General features: G+C 43.3%; 1 protein-coding gene across 1 annotated transcript; it reads left to right on the forward strand.

Moving 5' to 3' along the window:
- Window positions 1–1,293: 1,293 nt before the first annotated feature.
- On the forward strand, window positions 1,294–26,811 carry ANXA13 (annexin A13; the record flags this gene model as incomplete). The annotated part of the gene is made up of 12 exons (XM_082323942.1): window positions 1,294–1,308; window positions 3,037–3,111; window positions 16,190–16,268; window positions 18,320–18,414; window positions 20,037–20,207; window positions 20,866–20,899; window positions 20,985–21,064; window positions 21,813–21,881; window positions 22,100–22,201; window positions 24,464–24,539; window positions 25,373–25,485; window positions 26,692–26,811. The coding sequence occupies 12 exons, from the start codon at window positions 1,294–1,296 to the stop codon at window positions 26,809–26,811; spliced, it is 1,029 nt and encodes a 342-aa protein (XP_082180068.1).
- Window positions 26,812–27,006: the final 195 nt, after the last annotated feature.

The following is a 27,006-nucleotide window of genomic DNA, read 5'->3' on the forward strand; positions in this document are numbered from 1 at the left end:
TGTTCACCAGTTACTGTCAGGGGCGAAACAGGCTTGACTTAGGGAAATTAATTTACTTTATTGCCAATTAAAAATAGAGTAGAATAATGAGAAACAAAGACAAAACTAAAACCACCTTCCTCCCCCTGCTTCTTCCCAGGCTCAACTTCACTCCTTCACTCCCAATTTTCTCTGCCTCCTTCCCCCGAGCAGTGCAGGGGGTCGGGGAATGGGGACTGCAGTCAGTCCATAATACTTTGTCTCTGCTGCTCCTTGCTCCCCATGTTCTTCCCCTGCTCCAGTGTGGGTCCCCCACAGGGTCACAGGTGCTGCCAGAAAACCTGCTCCAGTGTGGGCTCCTCTCCATGGGCCATCATTCCTGCCAGGAGCCTGCTCCAGCACAGGCTCTCCATGGGCTGCAGCTTCCCTCAGGGCACATCCACCTGCTCCGGCATGGGATCCTCCGTGGGCTGTGGGGGGACAACCTGCTTCCCCATGGTCTCATCCACGGGCTGCAGGGGAATCTCCGCTCCGGCGCCTGGAGCACCTCCTCCCCCTCCTTCCTCACTGACCTTCCTGGCTGCAGGGCTGTTCTCTCACATTTTTCTCATTCCTCTCTCACAGCTGCTGTGCAGTATTTTTTACCCTTTCTTAAATATGTTATCACAGAGGCACCCCCACCGTTGCTGATGGGGCTCAGCTTTGCCCAGCGGTGGGTGCATTTTGGAGTCAGCTGGCCCTGGCTCTGTCCAGCATGGGGGCAACCCCTGGTCTCTTCTCACAGAGGCCATCCCTTCAACCCTCCCAGTACCAAAACCTTGCCACGTAAACCCAATAAAAGCAGCGAGATTCTGTTCAAAATATTTTGTAGGAGCTGAGGGTCCTCAATGACATATTAAATACCACTAAAACCCATAAGATGCGATATAAACTTTTCATTTTCTAAAATGTTTGGAAAGCTCGTGTTGAGCACTATCATAGCTATATGTTTTAAATCATTGTAATAACAATTAGATAAATGAGTACGTATAATCTCGAGGCTTATATTTTGAAATCCTGATTTTCCTTGGAGAAACCAGCCAGCTCCGTGACCCAACAGGATGTGATATTAGATAGTAGGGATGATAAGCCACCATGTAATGATGAATATGCCCCACCTTGAAATGACTAGAATTTAAATAATGCTAGAAGTTATTGATTAACCCAGGGCTGGGTAGGATTTAGCTGCTCTAGTAAAAGTTGACTATTCCATCTGAATGCTTGTTTTACTGAAGAGCAGAAGAGTTGCATCCTCCACACTCAGGTTAAGCAAAAATGGGCAGTTCACACGTAAGTAGTTATTTAATTTGGATTGTCAAGAATGCAACAATTTCCTGATCTTATTTTTGTCCATTTTCACTTTAAATGACATTAATACAGCTGCAAATGAAGAATTGAACCTCAAAATCTACTTTAAGCGTGGGTGGGAAACTTGTATGTAGCTGGTAACATCGCTTAATTGCAGTACATGAATAATGAAGCTATTACTGTAACACACAGGTTCTGAATGTTTTAACGCTCATTGTGGCTTAGTTAAAAAGGGCAGCACTTTAAGTCTGAGAAAAAGAAATGATGTGTAGGATGTCATGGGAAAACTAATTTTAGTTAGTTTAGCAAATTTGTGTTGGAGCATTCTGAACACTAAAATAATTCCCTAAAGATGTATGAAAAACTTCCTGTCCCAAAGGCCAACACTTGCAAAATGTGGCTAAGTTTATCACTGAATAGTAGGGATGGGAGTAATCTCAAAGTGTGATGCTTACAGAAGGACCTGATTAAAATCCAGCTGTCAGGATTTACTACATCAAATTACCGTATGAGTTTTGACTGAGGCAATTTTGGCTAACATTTGGGTGTTTAATAATAAATATCTAAATCTGCATAAAAATATTAAACCTCAAAACAACCTGATCATCAGAAGTTTGTGTGTGGTAGCTGTGAATGATTGGTCCTTCTCAAAGTTAAGTAAGTAGCTTGTACTGAAGAAATTGGGGGTTTTTAGCTCCAATTTTAAACCTAATGGATAAAAGGCAGTACTTATTCAGCAGCGCATTTTCTCCTTGAATGCTGAAAACCTGCAGTTTTACAGGATGTATCAACAGGAGACAGCCTGTTTGCTGATACAGGCTAATGTTACATTAGTTTCTCTAAGATTTATATTATTTTATTATGTAACTATTTTTTTTAATTCAAATTCAGCAAGGCCTTGAGAGATGCTGAGCATCTGCTGCTTTTGGACCAGCTCTTCAGGACATTTTCTCTGCCAGACTGAGCAAGAGAGCCTGTCCCATTTGCGCAAAGCTCTAGCTACTAAGCCAAGGAGCTTTTTGACTCCCTGTGAAAGGGTAGATGGCCCCTGTCTCCTCACCGTCCTTTTGTGGCCTGGCTGCTGGCGTAAGGGGAGAGAAGCGAGCAGTTCAGCAACCTATCTTTGCATAGGAAAGGAAGCCAAGAAGGCTCCTGCCGCACAGCCCTGTGTGTCCATGTAAGCACGCATCTTAGGGTTGTTGGCAGGCATCTCCTGAGGGTCCTGACCCTGGAGAGCCTTTCACTGGACACTGCACTGAGTGCACTGTAGAGCAAGCATATTCAATTTATGTTTAAACTAGGCATTTGAGGTGTATCTATGGCAAGAGAGATCTCAGCACTGCATCTCAGGCAGGTTTAGCAGTTGTATGAGCTCCGTGCTGGACTAGGTAGACTGGACATAGGTGCAGTACACCAGAGTTGTGCTGTAGGCTTCAGTGGGAAGAAGTGTGAGCCCATGTTGGAATAAAATCCTATGATTTAGCCCATGACTCATCTGGGAATTGCATCATTCTGTGTTTGTCCCTAGGAAATTACAGGTAATCTTGGAGAAATGCCTGCATCCGTATCAAAGAATCGCTTCTGGAACAGCCTGAAAATATTAAGTTCCTAACAGAGCTTTTCAGCTGCCGTTTGTTCTTTCTCCTAATCTCATGTTTTGCAACCATGGGTTCATGAGCATCTTATGTATTGTGTTTTTTACACCTCCAGAGCAAATCTTACATACTCACAGCGGATAAACGGAAGCCAACCGTAGGGACTACCAGTTTGTCAGCAGATGAGCCAGTAAGCACTTTTTTTATGAAGGATGAAGGGGGCACCGTGGTGTTGCAGCACATGTTGCTGTGGTTTATGGTGGCTTTGGGAGGCACTGCAGTGCACAAAGGCAACTCCTCTTTCATGGTCAAGGCTGACACTGGAAAGCTGGGTAAAACTGGGTTGTTTCATTCGGTTGAGTACTGCATCTTTCCAAAATTTTGTCTGCTTTGAAATTTCAGAAGTGACTTTTTTTTTTTTTAATAGCCCAAATTCTGCTGGGAGAAATATCAAATTAATCATCTGTGTCAAATGAGGTATTTTATTTGGTTCAATGGATTTAGGTTTCAAAACTTTTTTAAAAGAATGTCATTATTAAGTGATGTTTTCACTGAAAGCTAAGCATTGTTCAAAGAAAAGGTTCCATTATGCGGATGTTAAAATGGAACTTTTCAGCTATATCAAAATGTCTCATTTTAAAATGGTGCTTTCATCAAAATTAATAACTTCCTGAACATGTTAATTTGAACAAGAGTAACAAATTTTACTGAAAAAAAGGCTTTCAACAAAAAATTTCCAACCAGCTCTAAAGTGTACCTTTCTCTTAGAAACTGAGCTCTTGAGTAAGAGCTGCACCTAATGCAACATTACAGCTCCAAATCTGCATATTTCCACACGCTTTTTGCTCTCTGAACTTGATCCAGTCCCTTTTTCTTCAATCAAACAAAGTTTTTGACTGCACATCCTTAGAGATTTAAAGTCTCTAATTATTTTCTCTGTTTGCAGTCTTGCATCGAGCTTATCTGTACTTCTGCTGTCTTCAAAATTACCACAAGTAGAATCAATCCACCTGAAAATCTGGGTAGCTGCTCTGCTGTAAGCAAGGTGCTTTGGGGACATTTTGGGAATAGCAGCAATGGTTTTGATGATATGATGGTTTGAAAAGTTTGATGGATTTTGACTTTTGCGGAATTGTGTAATTGTTTTTTAACCTTCTGTCTCTCAAGAATCCAAGAAGACTCTTTATGGATTATTGTGTTGTTTTCTGTGATGTTTGTGATGTGAATTAATCTGTGGGGTGGGCAAGTTCTTTGTTTTCAATTTAAACCACTTTTTGAGATTCACTGGGACTCCCTTGAGTTTCATCTTCTCATTGTAAAGCAGCCCAAACCTTCTGCCAGGAAGGACTCTAACGTAAGTAGGGGGTGGCAGGTTGTCGTGGGCCAGATGGTTTGAGAACTTGAAGGTAAAAAAGTAAGTATAACCTGGAGAGCACATCTGCCTGAGGGGTCCTCTTGGGGATAAGCTCACAAACATCGTAAGGGCTTCTGTGTTGCCTATGGACATTTCTATCCTTGTAGAAAAATTTCCTTAGTACAAGTATTACTTACCACAGTGTGATTTTATTATCTCATCGCAAAGCTCAACAATTGTTATTTGTTGCTTCCCCTGGCAGACCGATATTCAGTGACAGTCGATTCTTGTTCAGTCCCTGGCCATAAGCCCACAGTCAGCAGAAGACAGAAATACCTTCTTGTTCAGCCACTCAACACTGAGGAAGAGCTGTGGCAGATTCTTTTCGTTTCCATGGTCCCCTTTTATCCAGGATATTTGCTGTTTCTTTTAGATCTCATGCTGTCCTGTGAGTGCAGCTGTGGTAGGTATTAACAAGCATCTACCCATGAAAAATTTGTGATGCGTTTGTGGCAAAAAAAGGAACCCATCTGAAGTATCAAAGGGTCGTTATATTTATGTTTTACATAATGTAAACAGGTCAAACAATTATGTTTTACAAAACCATAAAAAATTCCAAACTATCTGGACTCCAACCTTCTTTGTATACAACATTTTTAGTATATTCTACCGAGTTCTGCTGTTACTATCCGAAAAAATTATTCTGCCTTTATTATTAATTTTGACTACTGGCTGAAGCAACGGACTGATTACTGCTGCTCTGGGCGGTTCAGCTGACCTGGGAGTCTCTTGAGACTTCCTCCGCCCTGGGAGGTGGAAAGGAGTTAGACAGAAACCTCCAAGTTCCATAGACACAGTTGGTTTGTCGGACACTAAATATGCAATGCCCGTATAGTAACAGCCCTTCTCTGTGTCTGTGAATATATAGATGGTGTTTAGATAATGCACCTTGCAGAGGAATGTTTTAAAAACAACGAAGGGATCAAGGGGAGAAGCAGGTAATCTTGGGGCTTCCCTGATGGGGTGCAACATCCTTCCAGTTCTTCTCCTTTTAAATAATTCAGCTTTAGAATACATGAAAGAGTCATCATGATGTTCCCAAAGATTGTATCCATGTTTTTCAGCCCTGCATAGGTATGCTTACGTCATGTTAGCTTTCATGCTGGCATACACAAGAATTTACATCAGTTCCATCCGTGTTAACTTACCAGAACTCATCACAAGTCTTAGTTGAGGTAAGGAGTATAAAATTTTTAATAAGACATAAGAACACTAGAGTTATCTCTGTATCAGTATGCAGGTCAGAGATTTGGTATCTCGGCTGAAAAGGAGGCAGAATATGCCAGTTTCCAATCATTTTAGTTATCATTATCTCTAATGGCCCAGCATACAAAGTGTTTTCCAACCAGGCATTATGGCCAATAAAATAAAAGTAGACAAGTCCACCCCAGCATAACAGAGAATTGTTCCAGACTTGGAATTCTAGATTTGTCCTAGGTGAATAAAGCTGTTTGTTTGCTATTTTTTTTGTGGCTTCCATTTGCAAGATAAATATTAAAAGGAAGTGATGTGAGGGATGACTTATGACTAAACCCAGGCATGGTGTCTCTGGAGATTTCTAGCATCCTTTCCTGCCTCGACTTCAGCTGCCACACCGGGGGAGGCAGGTCCCTGTCAGCCCCGGGTCACCTCTGCCAGCCCCACACAGGTGCTGGGTGCTCTGGCACGTCTCAAAGGTGTCAGTATTTAAGCAGATGAATTGGGCCCTCTAGGAATAAAAGCTGCAGTTTTGCAACTTCGGCATTCCCACTGCATGGTACCCTGCTCGCTAACTGATTTTAAATGTATTCTGCATTAAGAAGTTCCACCAGTGTTTAGACACATTAAAACAGGACAATGTAAAATTCAGTCCTCCAAACTCTTTCTTTGTTTTCATTGTGGACTTCTCTGTCGTGGTGATGAGCATGAATAAGTTGAGTGGATAAAAAATTATCCCGAAGCTATTATGAGATTATATATTAACAGATATTTAGAAACAGGAGGGTCATGGTAGGAGAGAGATGGTTTTAATTTTGCAGTTTAAATAACCGTCAGAGCAATTACCTTCACTGTTGCCACTTGTTTGTAACAGGAAAAAGTAAATGCAACTAATTCTATTAGGATCTTTTTGTCACTGTGGTTTTAGTCTCAGATATAGAAAATAAGGTTATTTGCACCTCTCAGTTTGGAAAGCGTCACTGAGTCATTGCAAAGGCTGCTGAGTAACAAAGTCTAATCTACGTGGCTTACATATATTGTATTATCCAATATAGACTTCATGTAGAAATTGTTTTGTTCTTGATAGCAACAAACCGTCAGCAGCAAGCTAGCCTGACAGTGCGTGTAGCTGTCGTACAGCTGTTAGACCTAAAACAGCCGTAAGGATCTGGGAGAGTGACAGCCTGCCTGGCAGATGGCGGACGGCAGTCGGAGGCACTGATACCATTCTCTGAGCAGTCAAAGAGGCAGATGGCAATTTTCCAGTTACATATTGTGGTTGACTGAGAAAATTGCTCAAACAAACAAAAATGACAGGTACATTTTACAAAACAGCAGAGGAAGAAACCTTTCAGTCAGCAGGACACAGGTAGTCCTTAAGGTGGCGCTTGCCAACTGACATGCGTCAAAAAGGTGTTTATCAATCAGCCCCACCTTTTTATTACCATAGCACGAACCCTGGTGCTTGTTGATACTACCCCACTGCCAGCATGCTGCAGTCTTTGCTTCTGTTTGCTTTCAGATGTTAGCGCCCATCTACTCTGACCAGTGTGCTACAAGCCTTCACGTTTCACATAAATTCCTGCCTGAATAATTGAGCCCAATTATTTGAATTTCACTGAAGAAGAGCTTGCAGAAGAACGTCTTTCTTTGATGCAAGGATGATAGGAGATGGTGAATGCACCATCTGCTAATGACCAGATATCCTCCCCCCGAACAGCCTTTCCTAGTTAGATGAGACCCGACCTTGCCTACCAGTAATTGCTCTTTGTTTCTTTTGCTTCTCCACTATATTAAAGAGCTCTAATATTTGGAAGTTTTTCTAATGGAAGTACCTAGGCACAGAAATGAAATGGGCTTTATCGGCTTTTCTGCCCTTTCTGATTGATGGTCTGGGGCTTTCTGAGCAAGTCACCCCTTTATCCCCCAGCAATATTTGCAACCCTGTGCCAGGCTGGCTGACACGGCCAGGAACAGGGCTGTGCCAGTGTCCCAGGGCCTCGCTGCCGCAGAAAGCAGCCACAGGTCGCTGGGCCCCATTGCCAGCTTGCCCCAGGGCCCTCGTACATCCCACAGCAAAGCCAGAGGCTCCCAGTGGAGGGGCGATCCTCTGCCTGCTGGCTCCAAAATCTCTCCCGCCCACAGCTCCGAGATGGGTGATACGTGTCTCCAGGCTCTTTGCCATGGGTGAGGAGGGATGTCGCTTGTCAGGCAGGTTGGATGCTACTGCTGAAATGGCTTTTCCTCCTCTCTGTTGATGTTCATTCCAGTCTCAACTCCATTTTTAACTGACACAAGCAGGAAGATATATTTTCTATTAGGAATGCATAGGTTTAAAATAGGGTGACATTATTATATAAGAATAATATACCTTATGTAGCGGTAGGAGGCTGTGACTATTCTTATTATGCGCATGCCTTCTGCTATGATCGAAATTTTGACCCAGTTCAAAGGGACCTAAAGTAGCATTACAATAGGTTGAAAACAATTTTTATGACTGGCAATGTCTGTTTTAATAAATCAGACTATTGATGAAGTACAAACATAGCGTCATGTTTTCAGTCTGTCTTTGGAAGTAGATCAGAATCAATATACAGCAGCCTACTCCCATGTTTGTTCTTGTGTTTTATTCTTAACACATGGAAATGCTGGAAAATGAGAGATGAGATCTGGGCTATTTGTCACTAAGACTCCCCCTTTGGGTGGGAGTTCAGAGTTTGTTCTGCTAGCAAGATGTTATCCTGACAACCCGTGACGTACTAGAAGACTAAAACCACAAGATCTAAGACAACATGCCCTTTTCCTTTTTTTTTTCCTATCCAGTACTGTTAGTCTAGTTAACCTTGGATTCCAGTTGCATTATAGCTCACAAAAGGTTTCTGCCAGGATAAATAATTAATCTTGAGTATATCTGTGTTGACAAAAAATTAATCAGGTAGGTGCTGATTTGCCAAAAGCTTTCTTTCATGATCCTAGTATATTAGATACAATTTAACTAATGAGATGAACACCCCAGTCCTATCGTTGATTATGCTAACAAGGTGACTAGATGATTTGGGACATTTCTTGGTAGACAGAGAAAATAAATTTTCCTCTCCACACAAAAGAGGAATACAGAAAATCATAGAATGGGAAGGCACCTTGAGATGTCAGCTCACTTATCCATTGCCTACAGCAAGATCAGCAGTCCTGACAGCTCTAGCAGTGCTGAGCTGGAGGAGAACTGGTTCATTAGTTGGAGACGAGGCTCCCAGAAGGTCTTTGAACTGGTGACTCAGTGACTGTGCACGGTGAGAACGGAGAAATCTCAACAGGTTCCACAGTTTCCGATCTGTGGTGGGTTTTCAATTGGTTTGGCTTGTCTGTTTGTTTTTCTGGCATTCCTGTGCTCACCTTTGGGACATTATGGATTGTTTGGGGCTTGGATTCCTAAAGAAACAGGATGCATGACACTGCAGTATGTATATATCTGCTACCCTAGCTAAAAATATTTGAATCTACTGGACAATTTGTAGATTAATTTACCAGCAGGGTGTTAGTCTCAACAAAATTAGGTCTCAACAAAATTAGGTGCCTGTTACATTTCTTGAAAATCTTGAGAAGAGAGACTGTATTAGAAATCCCCTGAACAAAAGACTGAGGCGTGAGCTCAGCCCTTATAAGACACCAGAGAATCCACAGAGCGATGGGCCATCATGCCTGTGCTCATCACAGGAATTGCTTCAGCTGCAGTAGGCAGCAGAGGCACCAACATCAGCCTGACAGGAGATGTAAATCTGTGGGAAACCAGGCATCTGGTGCTCACCTGCTTGGTAGAAAGGAAAGCTCAGATGGTTGCATATGGAACTGGTTTATGTCATTCTTTTTAAAACCTTGGTTTTCTTCAATGCATTTTTGTGAACATAATTAAATATATATGAAGAATAAGAAAACTGGTGAGATAGCTGTGGCGTGATTCTGTTGCCCACCTCCAGTAACCATTGGTGATGCCCTCAGGTATGTGAGGCATCCGCACCAGGTTGACAGATGCAGGTCCCACAGGAGACCACTCATTTCTGACAGGCAGCGGGCAGCTTACCCTGGCACATCTCTAACGGTACCAGATACCTACGTTTAGACAACTGAATACGGCCCTTAATTTTATTCCAGACCCCATTACATGCAGGAGTCTGCTGTAAAGAGCATGGCTGGATCAGTCTGCCCTTTCTATGTGCTGCCGTTTTGAGATTTAATTTTTATTCCTATTAAGCCAAAGAAAAATGAAAACAGCAACCCAAGAGAAGCTTGAAATTAGGCCTCCACTAAATAAAGCACATAAAATGGACCTGGCAAAAATGAAGACTGGGGTAGGCAGTCAACATCCTTGGATCAATCCAGCCCTCTTTAGAGCTCTGCCCATCGCTATTAGGCCTGCATCTTGACTGCTCTGCTCAGCAGCCACATTACTGCTGGCCCTTCCGAGCGATTTGCTTGTAAGGGTCTGCGTCTGCATTTGTCCATGTACATTGTCAGCATCGATCGGTGTTGGAGCCGCAGCGGGTGAGCACTGTCAGCAGCATCCCGAGCAGCTACCCTGTCTGTCGTTTTGACAGCACTCCTCCATAAACCTCTGTTCCTGAGCATGGTTGTGGCATCTGCTTGAGATGATGGAAATGGAAAAATAGCTGTGATTGCTTAGCTGTATTATCAGCTATTTTCAGGTAGGGTACGTTGTCTCTCTCTTGCAGTACAGGAAGCTACCTGGCATGCGCATGGTAGTGTTTCTTCTGTTCTTGCCTACTGACAGATGAGCTCTTTGCATCTACTGCAAGCTTAATTGTCTCTAGCTCAAGGAAGATATAAGGTTTTGTCTTCAGAAATGTCTGCAATGTATTGCAACATCCCACCAATTCTAACCACTGATGCCTCGAATCCACCAGAGCTCTTATTTCCCCCCTCCATATCTTTCTTCGTTTTGCTGACCTTTTTCGTTAAACTGTTTATTTGTGCAACATAAGGGCTCCACATGCTGAAATATCGAAGAACAGTCTCCAAATGCTTCTGTAAGCATTGCAGACCATCTTCAACTACAAACTCATATCTCCTTAAAGTCAAAGGTAATTTACAGTAGGGAAAACTGCTTGGTGTGCTTTACAATAAGGTAGAAATGTTAGTTTTAGATCAGTTACAATCTATCCAGTTTAATAGAAATAAATCTGTGGCAATTCTAGCCAAAGCTGGAAAGGAAAATGATTGTTGTCTAAAATATGCTTGAGTGAGGCAAAAACTGTTCAAGCTAAGGAACACTGTTGGCAGAAAAAACAAGTGGACACAGGCCATGAATACAGCTAGACTGGAAGTGAAAAGAGGATTTCTTACCACCAGAACTCCAGTTACACTAATTAATATAGAAGCATTGGAGAGAAATATAGAAGAAAATGAAGTAACTCAGTAGATGGAGCTGGACCAATTTGTGAAAGCAAGTTCCGCTATATCCTACGTCCAGCTGCAAAATTTGTATGCAGTCTGTCCACGTGATATTTCAGACTCCACATCATGCTATCACCAAAATTGCTATAACACTTGTAACTCATTAAAAATCTAAAAATCTTCAACCAGCACACTGCTCAAATCTAAGCTAAGATCTTAACTCTAAAGCAAGAACTATATTAAAGTGATTCTGCCCATATTTTTAAAAGAACAATGCCTACAAGTTTCAAATGGTATCAAACATCAATTTCTTTTGCTATTTATCCCTTGCAGAAAAATCCACCTGTCAAAATCCACAGGGTAGAAATCAGTACAGTTCTGAAACAGCTCTCCCTCTCCTGCATGGGAAGGCTGCGTCAGTGGGCAAGATCGAGGCTGGGACCCCGCAGGTAGTGAATTTTAACCAGGGCTTTCCACATTACCCAGGAGTTGGCCTTGACAGTCACCCAGAGTATCAGTTTTCCTATCTATAAAGCTGATACCAGTATTACGCACAGCACTATAAGAATTATATTCCCCAGGTGCATCATTTAATGTTTTACAGTGATTTATTTGAAGACAGAGGCTTTAGCAGAGCTGACTCAATAGATTCCTCTGGCGCTTTAAAGCAAACATGTCCTGAAGATAATTAAGAAACAGGCCTTCCTTCCCTTCCATGTGATTTTCCCCTTGAAAAGAAATATGATGTTTCTTTATTTATGTCTTTATGAATCCTCATAAAGCCACAATCTTATTTCAGTTGCTGGTGCTACCATTTTCCTGCCTGTTGCATCTGTGCCATACACAAACACAACAGCTACAATGACAAGTGGCACCTAGGAGTTAGGGACTCACTAAAACCTGAGCATAACTGACCAGCCATCAAGGCATAAGAGAGCAAACCACTCTCCCAAAGTCCTGTTAAGGGCATTACCATGGCCAGGTGGATCTCTGATAGGGTTGGGGCAGTGGGAGCTGTGGAGGCAGCAGCATTGCTGTGACAAGGGCGATGCCCGCAGCCCAGCGCCGCTGGTGGGTGAGGCAAAGCAAAGCACAAACCCGCTCCTTGCCTTTGGTTGCTTGTGTAGGTGTTTCTGTCCAGGCTGAATGACTGAAAAGCGGGAGTGAATGCCAGATGAAGCCATTTTCCTCTCACTTCTCACCAGTGCATCTTCTGTCCCAGGCCAGGAGGAAGTGAATGGGGAGCAACAGTTCTCAACTCATATTGTTGGAGTGAATTTGGGGGGGTCTATAGATTGGAATAGCACTTGGATACTGCAAAGTAGTCAGATCTATGCATTTGATATGTTAGCACTTTTCTCTGTATTTTGTGCTCCAGAATTGTCCCTTTTTTTGCCAATTTTTCAGCTGCTTCCCTGGTCCTTACCTTCACAAGGAGATGCTTTGCAAACAACTCTAGAATAACTTCAGTACTGGCTGCCTAACACAGACAGCTGCATCAACCATAGGAGTGGCATGAACATCATCTGAAAAGAATACTAACGCTACAGAGCCAAAATAATGATAGCTTAATGTCACCATCGCTTACTCCATTCAAATATTGTACCCTGTTCCTACAAACAGCTTTCCACATGGCACAGGGGAAAGGCAGGGATACTGTCTCTCCAGCTTAGAGTGTCCTTTGGGATTGCGCCAGGGTGCATGATACAGACGCAAGAAGTAATTAGAAGCGCATTACCCAACATAGTGGTAACTCTGATTATTCTACCAATCATATGTTAAAGTGTGGACTGAAGTGTTTAAAAACAATTTGCATGTTAAGCTTGGTATTATGGAGAGGGGAAAACCATACTGGCACCACACACTGCTGTCTGCAGGGCACACTCAATTGAACAGGCAGCAGGGCATCCTCCTGAATGCTACACCACGATGCTCATTGCATCCACCACGCGTTGAGGAGCACCTGGACCACAGTCCTTGTGTCAACACTGTGCCTGTACGACTCCCCAGCAGAGAGGCCCATTGCGCATGCGGCATTTGCATCCTGGGGCTGTATATCCAGAATAGACTTCTCTTGTATTGTGGGATCCCATTGTTCTGTTCCCCCAAATTCATCACCCACTGAGTCTGGTTAGCTGTCATTGTTTGTTGTGGTATTACAGGAACAAATGTGAATTTTATTCTCACAAGAATGGAAATGAGAGTATAGCAATCAGAAAAGAAAGAAATTAGAGCTACTTAATTTTCAAGCATGTTGTGCAAAAAGATATCTTTTGTACGTTATTCCATCACAGGAGAAGCACATACACCCTATCATCACAGAAAAATGTGAATGCAATTCATTTTCGATAAAGACAGTGATTAGCGCATCTGTTTTCTAACTTTGTGCTTTTCCCTTTCCTTTTTGACAAAATTCCTGAGAAACTTGAAGACTGTTAAATAGTCTCCCACTAGAAAATATTAGTTACTTATATGCATCTATTTCCACCTTATTTGAAAGGTTTAGAGCAGCATGTGTGTGTGTCAGAGCATACAGTAGGATACATGTTTACAAGCAATATTTGTGATAGTGATGTGGCAATGAAAGTGTTACCTGGTGCTGTAGAGACTGAGATAAATTACTGCATTGTGATTGTACCTTACTAATTGCTATTGTTGTAAAAATAACTTTCCATTTCAGTGAGATGGCTGCACTACAGCAGCTACCATTAGCAGTAAGTTGTATCCTAGCTGCTAACTGCGTTAGAAGAGCCAGGTACCTAAACGATCTTTAGTCTTTCACAAAGGGACATTGGTAAAGCAGGGTAGGGACTGGATTTGGGGCTTCTCCTTGGGATAAAACCCTTTGACTTTTGACAGAGGACTCCTTTATCCAGAGCTGTAGCTTTTCCACCAGAACTAGTAGATCACAGCATGAAACTTTTGGAGAATACCAACAAACAGACTTCCAAGCTGTATCTATACTTGTAAATAAAACAGGTTGTTCTCTGGCCATATGGGTATGTGGCAGAGCATGGCGCACAGCCATATGGCTAAATTCTCTTTATCCCACAAGCAGAATGATCTTGTGCCTAATGTCTTTCAGGAATCACCTCTGCCCTGTGCTATCCCCAAAGACAAGGAGGTTAATCAGCCATTTAGCCTCTTGTGCTTTTCAGCAGGATGGTGGCATTTTCAGAAGGGCTTAAAAGCAGACTGCCATGCCCTGGGGTGTCGTAATCCTTAATTTAGTGGAGAGCAGAGTGCCATGCCCTGGGGTATCATAACCCCTAATTAACAGTGGTGGTGCCAGCGCCTGGCAGCCCTGCAAAGCAAGTAGCCTGATCCACATGTTGCTATTTGAATGGAAATGCCAAAGCACTTGAAGTGCCCGCTTAGACTCCCCAAGTACGTGGTGTGCATATAGTTCTACTTGATTTAGGAGCCTAGGACCTATTTTCCAGTATTCTTTTAGAGTTTAGGCATTTAAAAGATCTGATTCATGATATTACCAAGGGATGAAAACGTTGCTGACCTCCTGGTCTCAGATACTTCTACCCTTGTCTGAGAAACAGCAGAATAGAGGGTGTAGCAGCATTTCAGCCCTGACCAGCTTGTCAGATTAGTAGGAACAGGTATGGTTTTCTGCTTACATTAATATGTCAGGCTGTAAACTGCTGCTGCGGCTGTGGACTTTGAGTTATTATCCCTGATAGATTTAGCTCAAGGTAACCACATGTACTATTTTGCCAAAATAAAAAAAAAAAACACCAGCTTTATCACATTATATATCTCCTATTATCTTGTTTGTATGAATGCATCAATGCAAGAAGGGTTTGCAGGACCAGATTTTATTCAGCTGGTTGGGACTGTAAGCTCCTAGTACTTACAAATGCACTGCGGAGACAGGGCATGGTTCTGTACTTGTCTGATAAGGTGTTTTTATTGGCCTATTGTTTATGTGGTACAAACAAATAATATTTGATCTGGCATGAAGATGCCTAGTATGAAGTTATTACCTTATCATAGAATCATAGAATACCAGGTTGGAAGGGACCTCAAGGATCATGTGGTCCAACCTTTCTAGCACCGTCTAGATGAGATGGCCCAGCACCATGTCCAGCTGAGTCTTAAACGTGTTCAGCGTAGTAGAGTCAACCCCTTCCCTGGGGAGATTATTCCAGTGATTGACTGTTCTCATTCATTGTGAAAAATTTACCTCTCGTGTCCAATCGGAATCTCCCTGGGAGTAACTTGTACCCGTTAGCCCTTGTCCTCACCATGTGACTCCTTGTAAAAAGGGAGTCTCCATCTTCTTTGTAGCTCCCCTTTAAGTACTGGTACATGGGGATGAGTTCACTTCTAAGCGTTCTTTTCTCAAGGCTGAACAAGCCCAGCTCTCTCAGCCTGTTCTCATGCGGCAGGCTTCCCAGACCCTTGATCATCTTGGTGGCCCTTCTCTGGACCCCCTCCAGCCTGTCCACAGCTTTTTTGTGTAACAGGGACCAGAACTGTACACAGTATTCCAGGGGTTGCCTGACAAGCACTGAGTAGAGAGGGATAATGACTTCTTTATCTCTGCTGGTGATGCCCTTTTTGATGCAACCCAGCATCCTACTGGCCTTCTTGGCCGCAGCAGCACACCGTTCACTCATGCTGAGCTTCCTGCCCACCAGGACCCCCAGGTCCCTTTCCACAGAGCTGCTCTCCAGCCAGGTGGATCCCAGTCTGAGCTGCACTCCTGGGTTATGTTTTCCCAGGTGCAAGACCTTACACTTGTCTTTGTTAAACTTCATAAGGTTCTTGTTAGCCCACTCTTCCAGCCTATCCAGATCTTCCTGCAGGGTGGCTCTCCCTTCCAGAGTGTCTACTTCCCCACTCAATTTGGTGTCATCTGCAAACTTCATCAGGCTACACTTGATCCCATCATCCAGATCACTTATGAAGATATTGAATAGCGTTGGGACCAGTATCGATCCCTGGGGGACCCCACTTGTGACGGGCTTATTTGAATAAGCCTGAACTGGCAGAACAAAGTTATACGACTTTGTTATCAGCACCATGTGTCATGTGATGACAGCTATTTGTGGACCGATTCTAGGAGCCCTAGTGACAGATACAGTATTTCAGCAAAGCCCAGTACGAACTTCACAGTTTAGATGACATGAACAAAGATCAAGCAAGAACCTGGCCCAAACCACTGTCATTCAGAGAGACTAATGCAAAATTGTTTCCCATGTATCTATCTGTTGTGTCTCTGTTTTCCTAGTCAACCAATAAACACCGTCATCATGGCTTTGATGCAGACCGAGATGCCAAGAAAATACATAGTGCCTGCGAAGGAGCAGGTAAGAAAGCTCTTGTTTTTTATACAAAAGGCAACTCAAGATTATAAAGAGCATATACATAAACTTAGGGCAAAACAACTGTTTCAACCAGTTTCAGGTAATCTTTATGCTTTCTGTCACTTACTGACTCAAAGAACATGCACACCCATGAAGTTTTATATGATTAAGATAAATGGGAAGGGAAGCCAGTTTGTTCCTCAAAGACTGGTAAGATCTAGTTTCATAATTGCTTGGCACCAGGGGATTGGGATAAACATGATATTTGCTCCCTGCAATAGGAACATCAAGCTGTCAAGGCTGATATGACAGTTATGGGGTCTAGCCATTCAGGTCAGATTAAGGTCACGGTTATATGTCCTTTCCCAGCCCTTCAAGGACCGATCAAAACACCTCCATATGCTCATCAAAGCTCACTGCAACTTCATCAGCTGAAAGGAATATATGATGGTCCTCAATCTGCATCAGTAATTTTTAACCAAAAATACTGGCTCCCACCATCTTCTAAGGTAGTTTAAAGTAAGCTGGCTGACTGTGCACTGATGTGACTGAGGAATTCACAGTGTTCATGGGATCCTCAGGTCCATGGAGGTGACAATGCCCAGCACAGGAAGAACAGCCAAGCAGCACATGAGAGCAATAAGTTCTTGGTCCACTCCAGGCATTTGCACCGTAAACATCTATTTAAGCATTTCTTCCTGGAGCAGCGCATTCAGGATCAGCTAGTTAAGTGCCTGAATTTTAGGAATTGTTCTTGTCCTATCAACTGAGCCCCCTCAAGACAGTTCCCTGGAGGACTCTCCTACTGAGAGTTTAACCCCGCATTGTCAGATAGCAGTGCTTTTTCTTCTAAAATTGGACCATGGCTTCTGTCTTGGTTCTAAGCAGGAAGAACTGGCCAAGATGCCCTAAACTTGTCCTATATGTACCCAGTGGTTATATGCAGGGGTGAAAATGCGTCAGCTGCTGCTGAATGCCAGTATCATCTGTATTTTTATCGTCTGTACTGGTAGCTCCTCAGAAACCCTTGCTGGTCCCTGCTCCCGAGAGCCTGCGATGAGGCACAGCGCAAAGCCCAGTAGGTGGATGCAACATATGGAAGACCACAAGGAGAGCATGGGGCACTGTTCATCAGCATGACGTGTATGCATCAGCAGACCTGGCATATGGCTCAATGCCTTTGGTCAGCCATCTAAACCCTGTATATGCTATGGGCATTTTGGCAGTCTCCGTCACACGCAGGGTCATAGGTCCCTCCTGAAACACATTCTCCATTTCAAAACCTGTCTTGAAGAAATAATGCCTGAGGCAAGCTGCTGGCCCTGAGATGGAAGTGCACCAGGACACGTGTGTTAATGCAATCGCTACTCTACTGTGTCTTTCGGGCATCCAAGTAGCATTGCTGCAGTCCTGTTCCTTTAGCCACAAACATAACAAATGCCTTCCAGCAGCTTTGTTTAGTGCAAACATCTGTTTACATGGCTGAGGGCAAGAAAAGTACAAGAAAAAGGTCATTGCCTTTCGTAAACTGCTTCCATCCATTGCATAAGTCACAGCTCAAAGCTGCTGAGGGCTTTCTCCTGGAGGGGTGCTGGGTGTTCAGTTCCCCCGTGGGTTCCCGGGAGATGCAGCTGCTGCAGTGCCTATCACCAGGGCACCCCATGCTCCCACTTCACTCTCACTTTTGCCAAGCAAAACAGCATCAGCAGAGACTCAGACCACGAAGGCCGGTTCCTGCTCCTCCTGAGTCCATTTAGCGCAAAGCACAACCCATTTTATACAGGCTGTACATTCAGGCTGTGGGTTAATGAAGCTGATTTAAACATCCACACCTACCCCGGAGTCTCGCCCCACACTGTTCGTTCTGTTGTGCCGGCACAAGCGTTTGCACACTTAATGAACTGGATCTGCTGGCTGATCCCTTGGAACTACTCAGACAAGTGTTGCCACCAAAAACGTGTATGTGAGCCTGTAGGCACTGGCATAACCCTGATTTTAGGAGCAGTGTCCAAACTTCTCAAACAGAAGACTCAATTTCTTGATTTCTTTTTCAGGAACTGATGAAAAGAAAATTATTGAAGTCTTGTCAAGTCGAACATCAGAGCAGAGACAACAAATAAAACAGAAGTACAAGGCCCTGTATAGCAAGGTATTTTGAAATAAATGGCCTCTCTGTTTCAAACTGCATGTCTGCTAGAAATATAGCCTACAGGCCTCTGCTTTTGAAATTATCAAGGACACAGTGAATTTAAGGAGGACATCAGTTAGTTTCTGATTCAGCTATTTACTTTATCTCCTAAAATATCAATTATCTTTCCAATCTTAGGCCTCAGAGTCTTCTTGAAATCAGCCTTAACCAGATCAGAGCATTTTAAGCAAAGTTGGGAGAGCTAGAAAATCATTCATAACTGAAATAAAAAATATTTCAGCTTGTGTTCATCTTCAGCACATTCAGAAAAAGGAATTAATGTAAAGGGGAAATTTTAAGTCAGAATCCCTCTCAGACCAGGTGCACATTCAGAGGAACTATTTGATCTTACATCATTATATTTTTATTGAGTTTAATAGATGTGGTATTGATTTCTTCCAGTGATAAAGTAGAATACACGTTGTATAACTGAGAAGTCTCTTTGGGCACCTGATTTCTGGAGGAGGAAATGTAGACTGCCTTAATGATTTTGTGTGTAAGAAAAATAAAGCTTCCAATATATTATTTAGGTAAACAGCTGAATCCTGCAGAGCTTATTATTAAATTAGTATTTTCTTAAGGTCTGCTTGCTCATTAGTCATTAATCAATGTTAATAAGACAGGCAGTACTGAACCTGAAAGCCTTCTATATGTAAAACTTACAGCAAGCATGATAAAGATTTTGGTTACATAAATACTATAGATTTAGTTCTAAAATGAGGATTAATAAAAATAAGCATTAGAAATGAGCAAATGCCATGAGACATCCGGGTTACATCAGCATGTAGCAACCCTTCTCGCTTGCCTGGGCAGCCTGAATCTCTGGGGAAGGAGCCGCAAGTTGTACCATTTCTCTCTCCAGCTGCTCAAGGAAGCGAGATTCATGGTGCATGCATTGAAACTGCTCCAACACTGATGTCAAGTGTTGACTTCCATAGAGTAAGTGTTGACTTGCAGTTGTGTAAGAGGATATTTAAGAACAATAGATTTAGAGCTGGGCTTCTCTTTTGTTGTTCTGAACTTGTCAAGTATTTCCTGTACTACAGGAAATGTTAACTGCAGATACGGCTTCAAATAAATCATCAGTAGGCATCCTTCTCAGCGTTCATACACTAGCTAGTTCTTCTCTGGGGTCTTACTAAATTTTGAATTAAGTAGATCAGATCACAGAAGGTTGATTTTTTTTTTTTTGGTGGAAAAAATGCTGATTGCTTGGCACCAAAGCACTTTGTAGAAATTTGTTGCTTTTTCCAGTAAGTCAATTTTAACCAAAACTGGAAGAGAAGTTTGGCAAGTTTGATCCCTTCTGTTGCAGCTCTTTCAAAGCAGGAAGTTTCTGCATTGTGTTTCAGAGTAAAGTCTCCTGTTATGCTTTTTAAAACACTAGTTCGCATTTAATTAAACAAATAAGAGTCAAAACTGGACTGATACCGGCTGGTCTTTGAAGATAGGACAATCATTTCATTCAATATGAAACAAAAATTTTTAGGGAAATTATTTTGCAAAAGATTTCCCAAAACAAATTAAGAAACCCTCTAATCCCACCTCAGCTTTTGGGCTAACCCTTCCAACTATCCCTGCAGGATTTGGAAGAGGACCTGAAGGGAGACCTGAGTGGGAATTTTGAAAAGGCTGTGCTGGCTCTGCTGGACCTGCCCTGCGAATACGAGGCCCGAGAGCTTCAGAAGGCGATGAAGGGTGCTGGGACGAATGAGTCGCTGCTGATCGAGATTCTCTGCACACGAAACAATAAGGTTGGGACACCATGCGTGACCTTCCTTAGGTAGCAGGACAAAGAGCTCGCCAAGAGCATCCGCCTAGAAGGAGAAGGGATCAGACCAGCTTCCGCGGCTGAAATCCTGTTGTCAGTGGTTGCAGCTGTAAGGTTGCCCTACTGGGGCTGAAACTCTTGCAGGAGTTAAGAGAAACATAATTCAAATTCCTTCCGTGGTTTGGCTCACATCTCCCATAGATGGCACAGAGGTAGCACTGATAATAGAGAAATCCCTGGGTGGCTGGTAAAGGGAGCTTTGGCACTGCTCTGACCGTTCAGAGGTGGCTCCTGCCAGGTATGGAAATGTGATTCTCTTCAAAAAGTCCTTTAGCTTACGCCTAAAAACAAATGAAACTAGAGGGATGCCTGCACTAGTCAGGCATCCCTGGAAATGCTGTCCTGAACTGGGCTGGGTTGGAGTTGTGTCTCTGCGCTGTGGTGAGTCCCAGCCTGAGCAGGGAATGGGAATTTGGCTTCTCTTACCTCCATGCCTGCTATGCCTCAAGCAACACAAGCATGGTACTGACTTGTTGGGGTTTTGTTTGCTTATTTATCAATTAATTAAATGTATTTAGTTATATTTATTTATTTATATTTTCCCTTATTAATTTGCTTATTTATTTTATTTATTTGCCTAGGAAATTGTAAACATAAAGGAGGCATACAAACGGCGTAAGTACTATTTATTGTCTTTCAAACACCTTCATTTAAAGCCTTTACCACTGGGTGAACCCTCACAGATTTTCTGTCTCCACAGTCTTTGATAAGGATCTAGAGTCTGATGTTAAAAGTGAGACAAGTGGCTCCCTACAGAAGATATTAGTCACTGTGCTAGAGGTAAGGCTGGGGGCTTTCCTCCTGTGCATCTACCTGATAGAGATATTTCCTTTTCTCTATCGTGTCTATCCTGGGTAATCATAATAAGTATTAACTGGTATTTATAATAATGTAATTATGATATGTAATACAATAATGACGTAATTATAATAAGCAAAAGGCATTCTTCAGGATAAGAGCCTTCTATATTTATAGCTTTTTAATTAACTAAAGGAGTTATATAAAATCAGAAGTAATTTTATAAATTCCAATAATTTATAGACAACAGCATTGTTTTATCACTATTTATACCACGGTAATTGCTAGAATACCCACTCAAGGTCATGGCTACATTATGCTGAATTTGGCCTAAAACAAGCAAATTCTGATTTTCATCTCAGCTGAGGAATTTACAATTCAGATAGATACAGAAAAAGTAAGAAAGAGATGGCTGTTAATTTTCCATTCACAAAAAAAAGCAGCCTCATAAGGGTCCCAGTACACAGCAAATAAAACTGGGAGATAAACACTACCATACAAGCTTCACCTCTAAAGTCAGCAAGACCAGGGGCTGTGGTAACCGTGAACAGACCATTCAAAACTGTACCACCAAGTCCCACCGCGCCCCGTTACTAGGCATTGTCAGCAGATGGCAGCAAAACTATAACCAAAATATTTGTGAGGACCACGAGCTGACAGTCTTCCCTTCCACTGTGAAATGTCACCGGCACTTGGTCTGGCTTTTTTATTGTCATGTCCTTTCCTGTAGGCAACCCGAGATGAGACCCAACAGGTCAACGCAGAGCTCGCTGAGCGAGATGCCACAGATCTGTATAAAGTAAGTGCAATTGTGGAAAAATCCCCGTTTGGCCCATGCTGCGCAGCAAGGGCTGCCTTGAGGGTGACTAAACACAGCAAGTATGGAGGCAATAGCAGTGGAAGGAGATGAGCAAGGGGGGCACAGGCTGGAGCCTGGTGGATCAAGGGCTCTGGCTGACTTTTTGTCTCTACTGTGAATAAACAAGCACTTCAAAAAAATAACATGCAATCTTTAAGGCAGGAGAAGGCCGCTGGGGAACAGAGGAGCTGGCTTTCAATGTGGTCTTAGCAAAGAGAAGCTATAGTCAGCTGAGAGCTACTTTTCAAGCCTATGAAAAGGTGAGTTAATCTCTTCCGTGATGTGGGTTACCTAGGGCCCGACATGTAGTTCGCAGACCCTACAACGACATGTAGAGCAGGCAAGCCTTCATTTGCCATTTTAAAACTTCTGAATGCTTTAAGAATCTTGGAAAAACACTTCTATACGACTGCATCCTGATCTTATGGAAAGACACGTAGGAGATAAAAGCTATATCTTCTGCCAGTGAAGAACCTATACCCTTCATAACCCACACAACATCCAGCCAAATAAATGTCACGATGTTGTTTCCTTCCCACAGCTGCACGACGGTGTATGTCCTCACTCCTGCAGAAGAACCAGCAAAGGGACAGGTTCACAAACTCCTGTCCTGAAGCAGGGTTTTGCTTTTCTGGTCTTTTCCTCTCCTTCTCCAAAGCAGAGCCTGACAAAGTCTCCCATCCTGATCCCCCTGCTTCACACACTCATATTGGCTGGGCAGAGGCACATAGATTCGTAGAATCACAGAATAGTTTAGGTTGGAAGGGACCTTTAAAGGTCAAATAGTCCAAGCCCGCTGCAATGAGCAGGGACGTCTTCAACTCGATCAGGTTGCTCAGAGCCCCATCCAGCCTGACCTTGAATGTTTCCAGGGATGGGGCATCTACCACCTCCTGGGCAACCTGTGCCACTGTTTCACTACCTTCATCACAAAAAATTTCTCCCTTATATCTAGTCTAAATCTACCTTCTTTTAGTTTAAAACCATTACCCCTTGTCCAACGGGCCTTGCTAAAATTTTGTCTCCATCTTTCTTATAAGCCCTCTTTAAGTACTGAAAGTACGTCTCCAGCCTCTTCCACTCTGCCCACACTGGGCAGACAGCCTGTGCAGGTACTTTGCTGCACTCTCCTCTGTCTCCAAGCATAAGGCAAAGTAGGTAGCAGGATCCCGGCTGTCTGGTACTTCTCCCTGTGTCACCCACCAGGGTCATTTTACTCATGCCTGGACCTGGAACCAACCTCCACTGAGGCCGCTCACCTGGAAATGACCCGTGAAAGTCAAAGCAATGGGAGATCCAAGGTCCTTCTCCTTGCAGTGAGGGGGAAGCTCAGCAGAGACATTTATTCTCAGGAGAGGGTGCCCCGTCCAGCCTCTGGCTCATAGTCCTGAACTTCCCTAGGATGACGCTGAGTTCATCAGAATACTGTAACCCTAGGCACTGATGCTGAAAAAAATTCTAGTCAAGGCCATATTTCAGTGTCAGCACAATAAGGAACCCGTAGTTGGAAAAATGTTTGCAACTTAATCCAAGTTTTGGTTTGTTGCTGGCAGGAGAACAAAACCAGTCACTAGCTGAAACTCTCTCTCTTGGAGTGGCCCAAACCCTAGGGATTCAGTTAAATGCTCCAATAGCCAAGCTACCTTGGCTTTTTGAGTCCTAAAGCCAAGCAGATCAGGTTGCCCAAACCGATCTACCACATCCTGCCTGGCTGTATTTGAAGTAGAAGTGGGCCAAGACTAGAGCTGTGCAAACATCAGTCCTTCTCTGCATTTGGACAGATAGATCTAAACCAGGCTGAGGGTTTGCAGAACTTAAGTTCGAATTGTCAGAAGGTACCCTTTCCTGCCTTGTACCCACCATCTCACAGCTCTGACTTAGAAGTCCACTGGAGTCTTGAACCATGCAGGGCCATTCTGTCAGGCAAAACAGAACAAAGTAAAAGGCTTTGAGGTTCACGAAGTTCACAAAAATCAGGATAAACTCTGTTTTGAAGTAGCAGTCTGTTTTTTCCCTTTCCTACAGAATAATACAAAAAATCGGGAACTGCAGCACTTGTAAACTTTCCCTGGGCCGCCAAAGACAATAAGTAACAAAACTTCATAGAGCTGGTAAAGCTCCAAAAATTATCTTATTTGTGTGGGAGCCATCCACAGCCTTTGATAGAGGGGTTAAAGGAAGCTTGAACAGTTTCTCCTGACTAGGGCTCACTCAAGAAGAAGCTGCAGCTTCTTTGTCCTCAGAGCCCTCAGATATGTGTGACTGCTTGATTTAGGTTGTCCATCTCTTAACTGTTGTGCCTTATCTGGCCACATAGACCTTCTTCTCTTGGTGCCAATGGATCTGTGAGCACTTACACCAGAGGAGAACTTCATTTGCCCTTGAATTACTCCCTTGGAAAAGCTCTAAAGGATCTGAATTGGCCTTTTGCTATTGGATCCTAGGTCTGAGGCTGGTTTTATGGTAGTGGGATGACACGTACAGACAGCGGCTCTGATGGCTCATTTTTCTTGTCCTCGTAGGTGTGTGGGAAAGACATAGAAGAATCTATTAAAAGTGAAACATCTGGAGATCTGGAGAAGGCTTATCTCACTCTTGGTAAAAGAAAAAAAAGCGTCAAGAGCTTTCTTTTCTAGTTCTTGCCATCATCTGACATTGGTTGTTGGGGGTCTGTGTACAGCCTGGCGACAGACATCGAGATAGCCCTAAATTGAGCTGACATATCTGTCATCAAGAAGAGACAGTTTTCAGAAGTGATTTGGACCCCTTGGTTTTAGAAATAAAACTTGCTAGACACAGCTCATCTCCATGCAGCTAAATTATGTGCTCTCTAACACAGGGTGGCCACCTCCAAGCTGCCCCTGAGGCCATGGCTGTTGATAACTTCCAGAGGATGCCTGGGCATCATCAGAAGTGTGCTAGCCAGCCACCACAAAAATGTACAGGGTCCTCGACAGCAATTTAGCATTGGAGATGACTGTGACCGGTATTTAAGCCTGTGCCCTGGCTCTGGTTATCTTACTGGTATTGCTGTTATCCATCTGGATCTGGACTCTCCCAAATCTTGCCCATGTGAGCTGTGGAGTGAGCAGCTACCCCAAGAATAGACGGGCAAGAACTGCAGAGGGGCAAATGTTCATTCCATTAATTTCATTTTCACTGTGGAATGGCAGGGTACTCAGTGCTGATCATCTCACAGTGTAAAATGCTTTCCCTGTGGAGAAATGTATGTCCTCGTTCAGACTCCAAGACTTCTCCTTGCATACTGATAGGGGACCAGTCACAGAATGAAAGCCCTACCAGCTCGTATGTCTGAGCATAAACCCTAGAGTGTTTCCTTTATTTCTTTCTTATTTATTTCCTTCTCATTGAAGATGTATTAGAAAGTGTAAATATACAAGTATAATGATGTCTTTTACTGTTTTCTCTAGTCAGCTGTGCCAAAGACTGCCCAGGCTACTTCGCTACACTTCTGCACAACTCGATGAAAGGAGGTGGAACTGATGAAGAGACCTTGATTCGCATCCTTGTGACCAGGGCTGAGGTAGGGTACCCTGCGACCTGTAATACCTCACATCAGCTCTAGGAGAAATACAAATGTAGAGGGTATGGAGTGAGTCCTGGTAGATCATGTGCTCAGTCAACTCATTTCAGCCCAATGACATCAGTGGCCACACTCTGCTTTTGTACGCAGGCAACTCCAATTTTGATATTGCATCTCTTTCTGTTTTCAAAAGAACTAAACCAGAAAGCATGAAGGCAATTTCAAGTGGAGTCAACTGTACCTGGTTAAAACTAACCCATGGGGAGGTCTCACCCCAATAGAATGTGTAAAAGTAAATTCCTAGTCAAGTAATGATAAAGCAGCAGTTCCCAAATTGAGAATTGCCTATAAGGATATGTTGCCAGTTCTCTCTGATTCCAGCTGGGAAAAACAGATGGGGAGGAGGGAAGAAAAATAAAGAGCCAAAGGAGATAACTGTAATTTTAAAAAGCACAAAACTGCACAAGACATTTGAGATCCTAAACACAGTCTTTAAGTCTTCCTTCCTTGTAAGCTGTGTAGGTTGTAACCCCAGGGCTGTTTCAGTCTTGACACGGAGGAGGAGTCCTTCACAGGGAGAAGGAGACTGTATTTCTCAATGGTGGGCAGGGTGAGAAATTAGGCTCCAGGGTAGTCTCTCTGTTAAGACACGGTCCAACCATGATAACATTCAAAACCCCCAGTGATAAAGATCAGAACTGTGCCAATGGGTGCCTTTTCACAGGAAAGATTGAGACAGGGCATTTAATTCTCCCCCTGTAATAACCAGAAAATTACTTTTGTGGGTGGAACAGATCTCTTTAGCCATACTCCTGGAAGTGCCTCTTTCTTTGCTTGCCACCACAGAGTGGCCTCAGGAGCTCACAGCGACCTGTGTGAGTTTGTCTGGTACCAAGGCTGTGCCCACATGGCACCACTGAGTGCCGGGCAGAGATGCCCCTGGCCGCCCCGGCACATCTCTCCATGCAGGCTCATAGGCCTCTTCGCAGATAGCGTCCCCTCACCACATCATCTGACATGGGCTTACCTCAAATCCGAGTGGTAAGCTGAAAGTCCTCCAAGATTTTTAGAGCTCCTGCTTTCTCCTGTCTGCCTCCCACTGGGTGCTGTGGACCTTGGATCAGACCCCAGGGGTCCTGGTAGGAGCAGGGCATATTACTTGAAGCATGTCCCACCCTTCTAAATAGGCTCTTGGTGTCTCCTCAGAGCGACCTGCCAGCAATAAAAGGGAAGTTCCAGCAAATGTACAAGAAGTCGTTAGCTGAAGCTGTCCGATCTGATACCTCTGGGGACTTCAGAAAGTTGCTGCTGGCTCTTTTGCACTAAAAAGCCATCAAGAACGAAGAGGCATGCTGAGCAGCCATGTCTTGATTAGTTTCCAAAATAGCATCCAAAAAATGTGGCATTAGCACAAAGAAAAAAATCCAATTTATTTTCTTTCCAGCTGGGAAATGTGTTGCCAAGTAATGCTGGACGTGAGGTTTATGTTATGGCTATCTCGCCAAATGTCCTTAAGCAATA

The sequence above is a fragment of the Platalea leucorodia genome (assembly GCF_965183815.1).
Source record: "Platalea leucorodia genome assembly, chromosome: 1".
Lineage (NCBI taxonomy): Eukaryota > Metazoa > Chordata > Aves > Pelecaniformes > Threskiornithidae > Platalea > Platalea leucorodia.